The sequence below is a fragment of the Phalaenopsis equestris genome, unplaced genomic scaffold, assembly GCF_001263595.1.
Source record: "Phalaenopsis equestris unplaced genomic scaffold, ASM126359v1 Scaffold000088, whole genome shotgun sequence".
Lineage (NCBI taxonomy): Eukaryota > Viridiplantae > Streptophyta > Magnoliopsida > Asparagales > Orchidaceae > Phalaenopsis > Phalaenopsis equestris.
Genome location: NW_018164530.1, coordinates 464,399 through 480,321, shown reverse-complemented (window position 1 = coordinate 480,321; position 15,923 = coordinate 464,399). Strand labels below are relative to the sequence as shown.

The 15,923-nt window shown below is 36.5% G+C and overlaps 1 protein-coding gene across 2 annotated transcripts in view; it reads right to left on the bottom strand.

Annotated features, from left to right (window-relative positions):
* Positions 1-15,923, bottom strand: part of LOC110019931 (AMSH-like ubiquitin thioesterase 3) — a 41,788-nt gene that overhangs the window by 5,441 nt on the left and 20,424 nt on the right. For both annotated transcript variants that reach the window (XM_020717813.1, XM_020717814.1), the window contains exon 11: positions 13,259-13,333. In XM_020717813.1, coding sequence (XP_020573472.1) covers positions 13,259-13,333 — 75 coding nt within the window. The remainder of the gene's footprint in view (positions 1-13,258; positions 13,334-15,923) is intronic.

The following is a 15,923-nucleotide window of genomic DNA, read 5'->3' as shown; positions in this document are numbered from 1 at the left end:
GGATTTTTGTGTTGATTTTCAGAGGAATGAGTTTGTATTATGATTTATAAGCTTAAAGGCTTATACACGGAGAAAACATTTTAAGGTAAATTTTATTTCGGAACAATTTGAGTTAAGACTTGTGTTTTCAATTTGAAAATTGGTATAAATGGAAAACATAATTATTTTATTCAGTTATATGCAAAGAATAGAACTTTGAAGTGATAGAAATAAGAAAAGTGTTCTGAAGTGAAACTCGTGTTTGCAGAAAGATACTCAATTTCTAATATAAAGAGCAAACTATTTATAGGCTAAACGATTGTTCAGTTCTACAGTATATTGGACTATCACGTGCATTTCAATAGCGATTTTCTTATATTTAATATGTTAATATTATACGACATTTTACAGGTACATCTGCTAGAAAAAATTAAATATTATTTTTTTTTGTGCAAGTTTAATGGCATATTCAAAAATTCATATACTACTTTAGTTAGTATTAATTTATGCCATAATTAAAGTAAGGATACATATTGATGATAGTGAGGGCATAAAAATACAAAATATGTTTTCAATGTTCATAATATTGATACAGCGAATGAATTTTATGAAACGCCATATCATGTAAAAAATATCGATAAATTATGGTATATCCAAGGAGGGCATCTAGTAGCTTAAAAAAATGTCCGACTTTCAATAATTATCACGTTGGAGCAATCTAATCTTTATTGAGTGGTCATTGATAACAATTATATTAAAGCAAATCCAACTCTTATGATCGATGCAATGGGCTAACCCGCTATATGGCAAGCATATGACATCTAAATATGCCAAAACCTAAACAAATATATATTATATAATACTTCTAAAGCTATAACAGCTAAAAATGAGAATAAAAATAAAATAAAGCGAATAATTTAAATATCAGAATCTAACTAACATAGTACATTAAATGCTTAGACATTTGATAATTCCTTGTAAACATTCATGCTTATGAACTAAGATGTGTCATTTATTTAATTGTCAAAACATATTTTAATTTAAGATTTACAGCATTGAGTTAGCTATGTTTATGAATACAAATACTCATATTAGTTCAAAAGATCAACAAGTATATTATTCTCTTTTTATTATATTTTGAATAATTTATTAAAGTTGCTTATCCCACAAAGCTTTCTAGCTCATCAAATATTAATAAAATTGTTATTTGAAGTAAGAAAAATGACTAAATCGAGCCACAATAAGGTTACCTGGTTTTTTTTTCAACTTAGTGTTTTGGTCGTATAGTTTTGACTATATCATACACAAAGGATGAGTAAGATATACATTAAAGAATTTAGAAATGTTTTCATTATCCATGAAGTTTATTCAAAGCTCTATAGTTTAATTGATGAATTTAATTATGTTCGTTTTCATGTTTATATATGACTGAGTTGAATCTGTTGAATGATTAGGGGTTTTGTGATACTCTAGGAAGACATGTTTTCCACTCACTCTATTTTGCTGAGAGAGACGGGAGAGTTTTAGAGGAAATTACATTTGAAGGGGTTGCCGCCTTTGCCACCTCTCATGTTATATCAAGAATTGTAAAAAATGAGGTGTGATAAGTCAACTCAATCAGCTTCTATTAATTACTAAAATGGGTTACGAAATCGAACTAAGATTATCTTAAGTTCAAAAAATTTGGCCATTAACATACTTAATTAAGTCTTAGGTGACCCAATTGCCCCTTGATTAAGCCCAATTCACTATTATGTTGTTCAATTAGCTCACAGACAAGCCCAATTAGTTTTTGATTAACCCATTTTGCTTTTGATTGGCTCTTATTAAGCTTATTTTGCCCTTGCCCAGCCAAATGGATTGTTTAACCTACCTAGCTGGATGGCCAAGTCCAATTGACGTAATTCAACCTAAATTAATTTAATCAAGCTTAATTGAATCGACAGACTAAGTTTGAACCACTTGTACATTTATAGACCCAATCTCTTCCCTAGGTCAGCCACGGTGCTCAAGTTGATCTCAACTAATGAATATTGAAGTCAATTGTCATATAAGCGCAAACTTATCCAATCAAATTGGGACGAAAATCTTATCAAACTCATGCTTTATTTGAACCAAGCTTAGCCTAACTGTTTCGACCTAGTCAATAAATCTCCAACCGACTAACTTGCTCTTTTGGTCCATCATCACCCTTAGTGATATATCCACTAATAACCTCTTTATAAGTCCTGCACACTCCCCCAAAGCTATATACCCAAGCAGAAAACCTAAACCCAAAGCCTCTAAATGGTGTTATGGATCAGATACCAGAGTTCGCCCAAACCATAATAAAAAAGCAAATGCTATTACATGAAATAAGTACGCAGTTACAATCAACAAACTTGAAAGAAAAAATATAATAGCACGATACCCATAAATCAAAAATAGCAACAGACATGACACAAATAATTAAACTAGAGCGGGATCTCGGCGTTGTGATGGTGATCAACAAGAGTTTGGCCCTCTGAAGAGGCAGTAAAGAGTGAGTGAAGGTTGAAAGGCGCGGCAACAACAAAGGGTGTGGATGGCGTCAGCGAATGGGAGGAGCTACGGCAAGGCAACAAGCTGGAAGAAAATGAATTGATGGTTGGGTGGCTGGAATAGTAAAAAAGATACAGGAAAAGGCGGTTTTCAGGCGGCTGCAGCGATGGGGAATTTCAGCAGAAGCGACGAGGGATTCAGGGAACTGCAGGAGAGCAAGAGGATGGTTGTCAGGGGTGATGACAACAAGGAGAGGTGGCTGGATTGGAGAAATTGCAAAGAAAACAGCGAAGTGCAACTGTTTGGTGGCGACTGCAATAATGGAGGGTTGTCGGGTGTGAAGTAGGGAGGATGTGGAAAGGAATAACAAAGATAAACACCAACTCAAGAGAGAGATATTGCCAGAGTCCCACCCAACCTTTCAGATACAACCCTTGAAAGTAAAAACAGATGTCGACGGCTGTCCTGATAGAAATTAGGGCCAAAATTAAATTCCAAACCTTAATGTAGTACATATAGGAAATGACTAAAAAGAAATGAAGGAAAATATGAAAGAAAGCATAAGAAAAAAAAACGAGAATAATTTGTCCCGTCTCCCACGATTGCGAAATCCCGCAATACTGTAGCAGCTATATTACCGCGTCCGCGATAAGCTCCCACATCAATTTTCTTGGTTGGGGGAAGCTTCGACCTCACCAGTCGAAGCTTCTGTCTCCTCATCATATGGCGTCAGGTCGACCATGTTGAAGATAGCGGAAATGTTGTAATCTCTCATTAAGTCAATCTTGTTGGCGTTGACATTCTAAAGCACATCTTGATAGAATATGTATATATCCTATTTTGGCACAATCATAACGAGAACTGTACGTGAATGAGTATCCTCACAAACCAAATCTTGAGCCATCAAATCTGTAATTGACTCATTCCACACTTTGTACTCATCCGAGTGTATCTGATAAACAAGTATGGAAGGAAGAATCAACTCTAGCACGAAATCTATGACAGGCTTGACCACACTGAAGTATAACTACTCAGAAGATGTCCCTTCTTCTTTGAAAGAACTTGGGTCCCATTATAGAATACTCCTTCCTACAAAGCTCCTAAGACAATTTCCAATAGTGTAGTTCATCAATCATGCCTAATCAGCGGTCAATGAGTATACTGTTGAACTGAATTTTATACCCCAATGACTCCTTATGGGCCTTTAGAAGAAACAAAAGACCCTTATCTTGGACATACCGGACTTCCCTTAGCCAAGACAACTCAAAAAGTAGGCTATATATCTGAAAAGTCTGAATTTCTCTTAACTGAGATTGCTCTGTATCTGATATCGACTCTTTAAACTCATAAACCTTTTGGACATCCAATACCGTCTGCAAGACAATAGCTCGATGCGCCACGATCTTATACTCTGCATGAATGCCTATCACCTCAGACTCACTATCTTCAATTATTGTCAACTCAGTTGTAGTCTTTCTCCCGAGTTCAACTCAAATTCCTGGCGTCTCCTCCTCCTCGGTTGGAAGTTGAAAATTATCTTTGAAATCTTTATCCTCTTTTGGATCATTATTTATTTCTTCAACTGCTCCCTGATCAATGAAAACGACCTCTCTCCTGGTTGTACAATCCAATTCACTATGCCCAAAATCATAGCACCTGAAGCACTTCTTGGCTGAGACAGATTTTGGAATGCGGCTTGGTTTCACCTGTTCTCCACTCTGAATTAGCTTTTCCTCTCACGGGGTTAGTTTGGATGTTCTCTTGAGTGTATTATGACTGCAAGATCCCAATGTTGAACTCTGCCTGTAAGATGTGGTGGTCGCCCAAGGTCTGAACATTCAATCTTACTAAGCTGGTAGGGATTGACGCTGCATCTCTTGCTTCATCTTGGACTAGGTAGTAATCAGTCTTTTTCCCTCACACTAACGTATGGCCTTCAGATTCTCCTTATGAAAATGTCGTGGGCTATTTTCTTCATCACTGAAATTCTCCCTATGGAAGGGATTCAAATCCTCATGTCTTTCTCCCCTACAACTGTTCATATCCGGGTTGGGTAATCTCTCTGTGAATCTCATCATCAATCTTTGCAAGCCTCTGCTGGAGGTGACATATCTCCCATTATATCTCATCCCGGGTAAAGTTCGATATGCATTTCCTTGGTGACATGATTAAGGTTTGGGATTTATAGAAGTGGAGGAAAGGAAAAAAAAACTTTTTACTTATGGCGGATGTTAGAAAACTCTAGGATATAACTAGGATCAGGCTAGCTCAAACACTAAATTATATTAAAGTTCACCAAAACCATAATAGAAAAACAAATATTATTACTTGAAGCAACTAAGCAGTTACAATCAACACACTTCAAAAGAAAATACAACAACACGACACATGGATATCGAAGATAGCGACAGACACAACACAAATAATAAAACAAGGGTTGGATCTCGGGGTGGTGGTGATCGAAAAAGGTTTGGCCCTCTGACGAGGTATTAAGGAGTGGGTGAAGGTTGGAAGGCGTGGCGACTACAAAGGGTGTGAACGGAGGCAGGGAAGGGGAGATGTTGCGGCAAGGGGAGGAAGATGGAAGGAGAGGAATGGATGGTTGGGTGGCCAGAACAACAAAAAGCAGCAGGAAAAAGTTATTTTCGGGCGGCTACAGTGAGGGGGAATGTTGGAGGAAATCACGAGAGATGCGGGGAATCGCAGGACAACAAGATGATGTTTGTCTAGGGTGGCGAAAACAAGGACAGGTGTTTGAAATGGGGAAACTGTAGAGAAAAAAACAAGAGGCAGTTGTTTAAGGGCGGCTGTAGCAATGGAGAGATGTCAAGAGCAATGTGGGAATGATGTGGAAAGGGATAAGAAAGACAAACACCACCTCAAAAGAGAGATACAACTTAAGCACCACCCAGACCTTTAGATACAACCCCCAAAAAGATAAACAGATGCCGACGACTGTCCTAACAGAAATGTAATCGAAAACTGAATTCTAAACCCTAATATATAACATATATATGAAATAATTAAAAAAAGAATGAAAGATAATAGGAAAGAAAGCAAAATAAAGGAAAAACATGACTGCATAAGAAAGGAAAACATGACTATTTCGGCCCGTCTCCTGTGATTGCAAAATCTCGCGGTACTGTACTCCCGCATCAGGATCATTAGTGTCAACTCATCTCATGTCAATGGCAACACTCATAAAGCAATTTTTGTTGAGCTCCCATGCCTCTTTAAACATCTGCAATCCTCTGTCTATAAACAGCTTTAACCTTAATAATCTTGCACCGCCAAGCTACCACAAACTTCAGGCATGTAAAAATAATCTCCTTAAAATTCAAGAGTTTCAGTGTGTTCCTTCCATGGGCCTTTATGCCTTTACTGTCAATCCTTAATAGTGATGATTGGCCAAAGGCCACATGGATTTCACCGTCTCTAAACTAAGCTCGCCACTAGCAAAGGGGCTCTTAGGACACTCCATAATCAGAAAAGGCTGCGTTGTTCAGGTAATGACAGCACAATGGCTATCCCATGCAAAATGTTGTTATGTTATTGTCAATGGCCTCGCCATGATACCTAAACTAAAGCCACCAGCCCATCTCCTCACCATTGGTCTACTTGTGGGAGAGTTCAACCACTTCCTATTGCCCTGAGGAAACATCGTGAGGCTATTTAACTACTACTATAGAGAGTTGCTTCAATAAGGGGGGCTCAAGATAGAGGCGCACTAATGAATTAATTTATTAACTCCATCATTCTCCAACCCTACTTCCAACCACGACACTGCTCTCTAAGAATTCCTTTAAGGACAGGAAAACTCAGACTGGCTTAGAATGGAATGCAACATAAAGGTAAAATTTGGGCAGAAAAACTCAAAAGTTCGCCATTCCTTATTAAGGGCCCGTTTGGGGCAGCTTATAAGTGCGGGCGGCAATTTCAAAATGCCGCCGTATCGTTTGAATTGCGTGTTTCTCCAACTTATTCAAAAATTGTGTTTTGAATTTGTTAAACACGCGGCCCGCGGGATGATCCTTGCGGGCCTCGTTTTCGTTAGTGTTTTCGGTTCGTATTACTCACGTGACCCTCCCTGCTACTCGTTCGCATATCTCCCAAATCCTAGGCGCTCCTCCTCTACTTCGCGATTTCCGATCCTCCCTCTTCCTCATCCTGTAACTGCTTCATTGGCCGCACTGTCATCTTTTAGCTGCATCGAAGAGAAAGATTGCAAGCTTTCTTACAATGGCGGGTTTTTGAGGTAACAACACTCCCTTTATCTCTCTCTTTCTTCTCTCTTCATTGGGAAGCTTTTGTTTTTTGTTTTTGTTTTTTTTGGATTTATGGATGATTAGATCTGACTCGGTTGTTAGAATTGTAAAAGGTAAGAAAAAAAAAACAATTTTGATGCCTTTTTTTGTTCTATTTAGATGGTTTTGATGAATCAGTTTGAGCGTCTTGGCGATGGGATCCAGATTGAAGTTCGAGCTTGATTCCTTCCAACGGTTCTGGATCAGATTTTGAATATTTCTGTGATTGAATAATTTAAATAACGTCGTAATTGAAAACGAAAAACGAAATCAAAGGCAAGAAATCTCCAAACAAATCATCCGCTTCACAGAAGAAGTCGAAGAAAGCTTTTCGATCCAAAATTGACTCCGATGCCTCCATGAAATCAAGCCCAAAACCTTCTGCAAGAACTACTCCCAAGAAACAGAGAGGTGGAATTGTTGATTCAGCAGAAGATGGACCCGAGTTAGGGCCTTTCCTTCTCAAACATGCTAGAGAATTGATCTCTTCAGACAACCATAGAAGAGCTCTGAAGTATGCACTTCGTGCAGCCAAGGTGTTTGAGAAAATGTCTGAACCCAAACCTAATCTGGATCTGGTCATGAACCTCCATGTCATAGCTACAATTCAATGTAGTTTGGGTAGATACAATGAAGCGGTCGCCTTTCTTAAGAATTAGATAGAGATTCCTGATCTTGAAGCAGGACGAGAGCATGTCTTACAAAATTTTTGGGGTTTATGCAGTTGCGTGACACTTATGCCATGTTAGGCCAGCTTGGGAGCTCAATTCACTGTTACACTGCTAGTTTGGATATTCAAAAAGAGGTTTTGGGAGCCACAGATCCAAGAGTTGAAGAAACTTGCAGGTATGATTGCAAACAAGGTTTTTGATTTTTATGAAAAATTTGTATTTAGATAGATACTTGTTTATGTTTGACTTATTTGCTTGAGTTGATCTTGCAATTTTGATCGTGCTTTGCTTAGTATGAGTGCCACAAAGGTTTGATTTTTATGAAAAATTTATGTTCTTGTTCGGCTCATTTGTTGAGTGGACGAGCTGTGCTTGAATGAGATTTTCTCATTTGATCACGCTATCTTGATACATGCAAGGGGCATTTTCATACATACCACATAATTCTTATGTATATTTAACACCTAAACTTTCTAGGGAATTTACATAGATAGCACACTATTCATATGTATTTACATCTCTCACATGTAAACTTTCATATTTACATACCTTGCATTTTGGTGCTTTAAACGTATGCTTGAAAAGGTGTATTTCACTTTTAAAAAGTGATAATAGAATTTTTTTTGATGTGATATAAAAGATTTGAGTTTTATGTGTGTAAATATGAAAGTTTAGGTGTGAGATATGTAAATACAGAAAAATTATGTACTATGTTTGAAAATGCCCGAAACTTTAATACTATTATATAAGGTTTATATCTTTTTTGTATTGTATTGACATGGTTTAATTGGTTCTAAGATATCTAATGGGTAGACATTGCAGTTTTGTTGAAAACATAACTTTTGCGTGACAGATTGTTCATTTACATAAAAAAATCTGCATATTAGCTCTTTTCAAATGCACAAACCAAACAACTAAACAACTTATTCAAACAGGGGCAGAATGGTCATTTATCCAGAAGCAGTTGTTTTCTAGATGCACAAACCAAACACTCAGACAGATTATTCGGATCAGCTGCTGATCAACCGCTTATAAGGATAAGCAGTTTATCTAGATAAGATGGATAAGCTGCAGCTGCCCCAAACAGAAAGTCTTGAGCACGAGAGAAAAGAAATTGCCTTAATTATGGGATCAAGATCCACTAACAAAGAGGAAAGCCCTAAAAAGCCCATAGTTGCCCATGGATTGACATTCAATAGCTAGATGAGCCATAAATATAAAACATCTCTATAAAAAATGAGATAAAACATCATCATTTCATTAAGAGCATTGACCGTGGTTGAACATCAGTTGATTCAATCCCTCCCCTTGAATCATAATCCATTGATGGACTGTGGATGAGGGACAAGGCAGCTAGACAACAGAAAACAACAATGGGAACGTGTAGGACTCTGGCTGCGACGGTGGAGGGCTGGGACAGCGAGGGCAGCGAGGAGGGTAGGCTGGAATGACCATGAAAGCGAGAACAGGGTGGCTAGAAGGTTGTGAGCTGTTGGAAACATCAAGAGGGAGGCCTGGCAGCCAATTCAGAAAAAGGACAGCATGTATGGTGGAATGCATGGGGCTGAAATAGTGATGGCAGCAAACGGGGTTGCCGGAATTGCAGGGAACTTGGGCTGGAATGCAGAAATTACAGAAAGAACAACGTCAGTAACTGTTCTGAATGGTTGCAGCAGGGAACGACGAGCGTGAGCAGTGTGGGAGGATACGAAAGGGGAATGGGGAAGATAAACACTGCCTCGGGAGAGAGACACAGCCGGAGCACCACCAATCCCTCAGAAACAGCCCTTAAAAGAGAAAACGGACGCCGGCGGCTGTCTTGACAAAAATTTGAGCCAAAACTACATAAAATCACAAAAACAATATATTTATAGACTTAGAGTGAATAAGAGTGGACCCTACTCCTAATAGAAGGGATATCCACTCAAAGGAATGGTCGATCGACCCTTCTGAACTGGTCCAAGCTAACCTCGCTCACGCGAGTTCGTGGTACGGTAGTTTTATTGTAGCAATGATCGGAAAAATCCCTCCTAGATCGCTCCCGTGTCAATAAGAAGATTCAAGAAAAAAATAAATAAAAAGATTTAATCGACAAATACTATATAAATTGATCACCAAACCATGAAGTTTATTAGTCATTGTTGGGTTGCACTTTGTCTTTCAAGGGAACACCAAAGCATTGGTTTTTTATTGTGTCCTATACCATTGGAATTGAAAGAAAAAAAAATCTAAATGCTTCCCTAGGAAAATAATAAAAAAATGTATTTTTACTCGCGGTGTTAACAAAATTGTGTAAACCCCTTTAAATAGAATAAAGCCAAACTTTTAAACATCGAGACAACTTTCAATGTAACGGTGGACTTTCATTGGAAATGCCAAAGTTAAGTGTGCTTGCCCTGAAGCACTCCAAGAATGGATAACCTCCTGGGAAGTTACGCCAACGAAACAAAATTATGAGACCGTCTGGCCAAAGCGAGCAAAACCTTGATGGGTGTGAGTTTGGGTCGTCACAAACGATATCAGAGCATTACACAATCGAAAGATGGGAACAAAGTGTCATACAAGTACCACGCTATGGAAGCCACTTCTTGAATCTAAGATGGGACAAAGTGCTACATGGTGGGAGCCACCTTTTGAATTTGTAGGGGCCACCTCTTGGATCCTATATGCTTGGTGGATGATTCTGGTTAAGAAAACTGTCCACGATTAAGTGGAGGAGATTGTGAAAACCCCTTAAATAAAATGAAGCCGAACTCTTCAACATCGAGGCGCCTTTTGGTGTCATGATGAAATTTCATTAGAAATTCCAAAGTTAAGTGTGCTCATTCTGGAGCACTCCTAAGATTGGTGACCCTATGGAAAATTACACCAACTAGGCAGAACTATGACGCGACTAAGCCAAAGAGGACAATGCCTTGATGGGTGAGAGTTTGGATCGTCACAAAAATTAATTTGATCATATTACATTTAAATTCATAATTTTTATAAATAATAAGCCTTCAACAAATGGATTTAGCTATATTTCATAAATCCCTTATAACCCTTAGGACTTTGAGATTACATCATGGTCAAACATGAATGGCCTATTAAAATAAAGTCATCCTCAATCAAGTTGAACTAATAAAATCACCCCCAAACTTCAAAAAATTCAATAAAAAAACTTACAATATATTAAAAATTATAAATTTTGAGGGCCTCATCTTTCATGGTTAAAAGAAGGATAATAGAACCTCTAAAGTGACCACAGGCACATCTCAAGAGGTCAAATTACAAAGATCACCTTGAGATTAAATAATTATAAGATATTCCCTTATGCTTTGTTTAAACAGGCGTTTAGGCTCCATTCCATTCTACAGAAAGCAGAGAAAACATAAATACTTCGTTTAGCTATTCAATTTTTCGAAAAGTTTTTCCCATCACAACGACATTTCTTTTCGTTTTTAATCGCGAATAGGGTGAAGCAGTTTGGAATGCATCTTTTAAAAGAACTTTTCCCAACAGTGAAAGTGCCATCAAACAAGGCCTTAGTGCTGTAAATCATGAAAGTTAAGACATGGGATCCTTCGCCAAATTTTAAGCATCTATACTATTCAAATTTCCTCCACGTGTCCTTTCATAACTATAAAGCTATCTTGACCACTTTGCAAAATAAAGTCATAATGAGCAAGCATGGACAATGCTAAGAAAATTAAATGAAAGAGATCCTAACTGTAGAGAGAAAGCAATTTCTAGCTCTCATAAGACTAGCCATCAAGTAGTACATTGATTGGATTGGGATTGTGCATCCTAGGTATTAAGCACCTAGGTTCCAACAAAAAATTTAGACATACATTTGCGTAAGGCCTTCAAGAATTTATGACATTCAAGCAACCATTCGGACCTCTCTCCATAAGGTTGTAATTCTCACCAAAACCATCAATCCAACATTAAGCTACTAAGATTTTACCAAATTAAATTAATCGGTTCGAAATGAAACTAGTTAGACAACAAATCAACCAGGCCTTTCACAAAAGTTGACGTGGCACATCAAAAGTTGATGTAGCACATGGACGGATGAACCTATGCCTAGATTCATGGCAAAACATAAGTTTAAACTAAATAAAAATCAAACCTATAAAATTGTATTTATTTTACTCCTTGAGCTCATATTTTAATTAAATTTAAGTGGGAATTTTTCTTTTTATAATACTTTTTTTTTTAATTTTGAACTACATATTAGTATTTTATGTTTAACTTGATTTAGTTTTAAATTTTAAATGTATTTCTATAAATAAGATCAAAAAGAATATTATTCTAATGATTTTGTAATCAATTTAAAAGCAACCCCTAATCCCCTTGTTTCGTTCTCTTTCTTTCACATCTCTCATAACTGCCTAATCCATCTCTTAGGGCTTGCTCGGGAACAATTTTGTTTTTTGATTAGGTTTTAATTTTTTCTTTTGTTTTTGAAAATATATTTGTTTAGTATTTTTTTTGCATGTTTTTATTTTTTGTTTTTAAAAATAAATTGGCATGTTTTTGAAAAATAATCAAAATAACTTTTTGGTATTTTAAGTGATTTAAAAACTAATCATATCTTACTCAAATATATCAAGTATGTATTATTTCAAATCAAAATATAAACAAAACAAAATAAAAACAGAAAATAAAAAATAAAAAATAAAAGTGATACCGAACAGACCCTTGGTAAATCAAGATTCCTGTCCTCTCTCCTCTCAAACATGATTCCCTTGGCTTCTATTTCTCTCTTTATTTGAGATTCTTTAACTCCAATCCGTTCCCCCTTTCTCTTCCATCTTGACTTCTACAAAAAACTGAGAAGTGATACCGAACAGACTCTTGGTAAATCTAGATTCTTGTCCTCTCTCCTCTCAAACATGATTCCCTTGGCTTCTATTTCTCTCTTTATTTGAGATTCTTTAACTCCAATCCACTCCCCCTTTCTCTTCCATCTTGACTTCTACAAAAAACTGAGAGACCCCTTCTTCCCTTTCAAAGCTTATCCTCTCTTTAATCCTCAAATATTTAAGGGCTTGAATTTAGGAAAAAGAAAGAAATCAAGTAATTCAAGCGAAAGAGAAATAGGAAAATCAACAAGGAAATTTCAATCCAAAAAGGTCTACACAACCCTCCAATTTCAGACCAATCCGATCAGAAAAATAATTTTACTTGTAATTTCAAACTTAAACTCATTAAACATAAACCACAATCATGTAATAATAAACATAAAAAACAATAATTTAACTTTATAGCCTTATAATAGGCTCGGAAGCAAACAAAATAAAAAACATGAGTGAGGGAATCAGATTCAAGCATACAACAACAACAACAACAACAACAACAACAAAGCCTTAATCCCACTACGTGGGGTCGGCTACATGAATCTTTTTTCTCCAATGCGTCCTATTTAGTGTCATATTTTCATTTAGTTCTAGTAAATTAAGATCATTTTTAATACAATAAGCCCAAGTCTTCCTAGGTCTACCTCTGCTTTCTTAACAAAAGTCGAATTTAAAACATCTACTCTCCTAATCGGATCATCTAATGGTCGACGTTTAATATGACCAAACCATCTAAGACGACTTTCTCTAATTTTGTCTGTCACAGGAGCTACACCAACCCTATCACGAATATATTCATTCCGCATTTTGTCTCTAAATCAGATTCAAGCATATAAAAAAAAATTCCTATGATAATACTCCAGATTGGAAATAATGTGCAACATATTAGCACTAAAATAGTTGCATGAACAACTTATTATGGAAAGTTAGGTCAGAAACTTACATGAATCCAGCCAAGCGGAAATAGTGAACGTTCATCTTGAACATTAAATATCTCTTCCTCATCGGTTGTCTGACACTGCAAAATAATTTATAAACCTTAAAGAAAGAGGGAAAAGCAAACAAAGCTTGTAAGGACATATAAGCATCCTCTTAAGATCTTTTCTCAAGCACAGCAAATAAATCAAGATAATAACACCTAGTATGCACCGAAAAGAATGTAGCAGCTAAAAGCTAGAAAACACAACTTCAGTTTATTCATTGCAATAATCCCCCAAGTAAATGGAGAAAAAATAGCACCGAATCTGTGTTAAATATCTTTCTCGGAGAAAAACAACCATGAAAAGCCTTACCTACAAAAGCATATAGGAGAGAGCCCTAGTTTCGTGCCATTAGAAATGGCTACACAACATGACAAATCAAACGGATATCATTCTGTTTGGTTGCATCATTCCTTGTTAAGCTTTGCTACTGAACCAAGAGGAACTTTCCCACCCAAAACTTGTAATAACCAGTTTTGAGAAATTGGATAAAACATTTTGCAACTTAAAATGTATCCCAAATTTTCACATCCTAATATTACTATCAAAATAATTTTATAAAATTTCTACGCATCAAATCGAGCAATTTGATATATAATACTATATATAAATTAAAAATAGATTGACAGATATAAAAATTAGAAGTTATAAATTTAATTAAATTAATTAACCTTAATTAACCACCCCTAAGCCCGGTTACTGTTCCTAACCAACCTATCCCACGCGATATATTCTTTGGATGGCGTTGAATGGGGTCATCCCTATTCCAGAGCATTCGAACCCTCTCCTCTCATCATCTCGGTTTTGCTCGCACGTCCCTTCCTCGGTCTCAGTCGCGCTCCGCAGAAGCTCCTATGAGGAGCTGCTATTGCAGTTTATAGCCTGCAAACACGAATAGAAAGGGGCGAGCAACCCAGTGAATTCGCACAAGCCGCAGAGTGTCGAATCCTACTTCCCCTCTCCTGATTTCATCTTTCCGCGAGAATAGCGCTCGACTACTGTAGCTCAATTCACAATATAGAGCGCAAATAGAGCAGTCGCGCATGTTAGCGAGCTGCAGACCTCGATTCAGGGGAGAGAGGAGATAATGTCAGGGAGACGCAGACCTCAGTTATGGGGGAGCCGCACACATGTCAAGGGGTCGGTTCGCATATCATGCATATCTCTGGCTTCCATTTTGTGATTTGCCTCGTTTTTCATACATTGTTCGTTTCCAGTAGCTGTCCGAGGAGCAAAACTTGTGTCAGAAGTGTTGTAAGTGGATTGTGAGTTTCTGTAGGGGATTCAACACAAATCAGTGAAGGTGACAGGAGATTTAAAGTGTTAGGAAGAAGAGAGAATAAGTTTTGGCAACTTCGGAGAAGGGCAGATTTGTCGAGAAGCTGTTTAAAGTAAGTTTTGGCAAATCAATGATATTTTGAGTTAAATCACCTTATGAACTAAGATATCTTAAATTTCTAAGTCGTTGAAGATTTTAGGTTGTTACGCGAGACGACAAGTTCGAGTCAAGTGTGTAAAATCTATTCGTAGAACGACTCTATAAATTTCAGGTAAAATAATCTCATGCTAATTTAAAAAGAATAATTCAATTTATGGAAATCACTTGAATCTTAAAGTTTGATATTAAATTTTATAGGTTATTAAGCTCAACATAAAAACATCTTTTAGAAAATCGAACCAAACAGGCCGACGGTCTGACCGATTCGGCCGTAAACCGACAGGTGGTCCGATTCAGGCTGGCTTAAAAACCAGCTGGTTTGACCCCTAAACCAAAAATTATATTTTTTTTTTACAGTTATACCACCGATTTTATGTAATTTAATATCTAATACCTAAATTCTACATTTTACATTTATACTATCCAAATCACTCATATCACAACAAAAACACTACTATTACAAAGAAATTCAATTTACATATATGCCACCCTGCTTTATTTATTTACATATCCAACAACCAAACTCATTTTTTATATCACCAAAATCATCCATGTCATATAGAATATCACTATTTTTAAAAAGTGAAATTCAAGTTTTCATGCAGTTAAAATGACATGTTAAAATTGAATTTTTGGTGTTAGATATTTAAATACATGAGAATTGAGTATTATGTAAATCTTATCTATTGTCATTGTTAAATATATTAATGATTTATTGGGTCATCCAGTTGAACACCGGTTGAACCCAGTTCAACCTTTAAACTTTGAACCTCTCACACTACCAGTTCAATGGCCGGTCTGGTTTTCAAAACCTTGCATAAAAATCATCAAAATCCCCAGCTAGCTGTCAAAGATTAAGATTTTAGCATGACAATTGAGATGATTAATGACATTTCTAAATTTTAGTCATTTTCTTCTTTCAGATTGTATGATTTTGTTGTCATAGTTTAGTTAGATTCTTCATATTGTTAGATTAGAAAAGATAAGCATGACAGAAAATATATACAAAATAGACATGATATGTAAGATAGACATGATAGGAAATGATAGAAAAAGATATGTATGAGATAAGAGATGAATGATAGAGAGTTATGCATGATGAATAGTCACACAACAGAGTAAATATGCATGTTAGTAGATACAAAAGATGACTCGGAATAATATTTGTTATGAATAATGAAATAATTTAT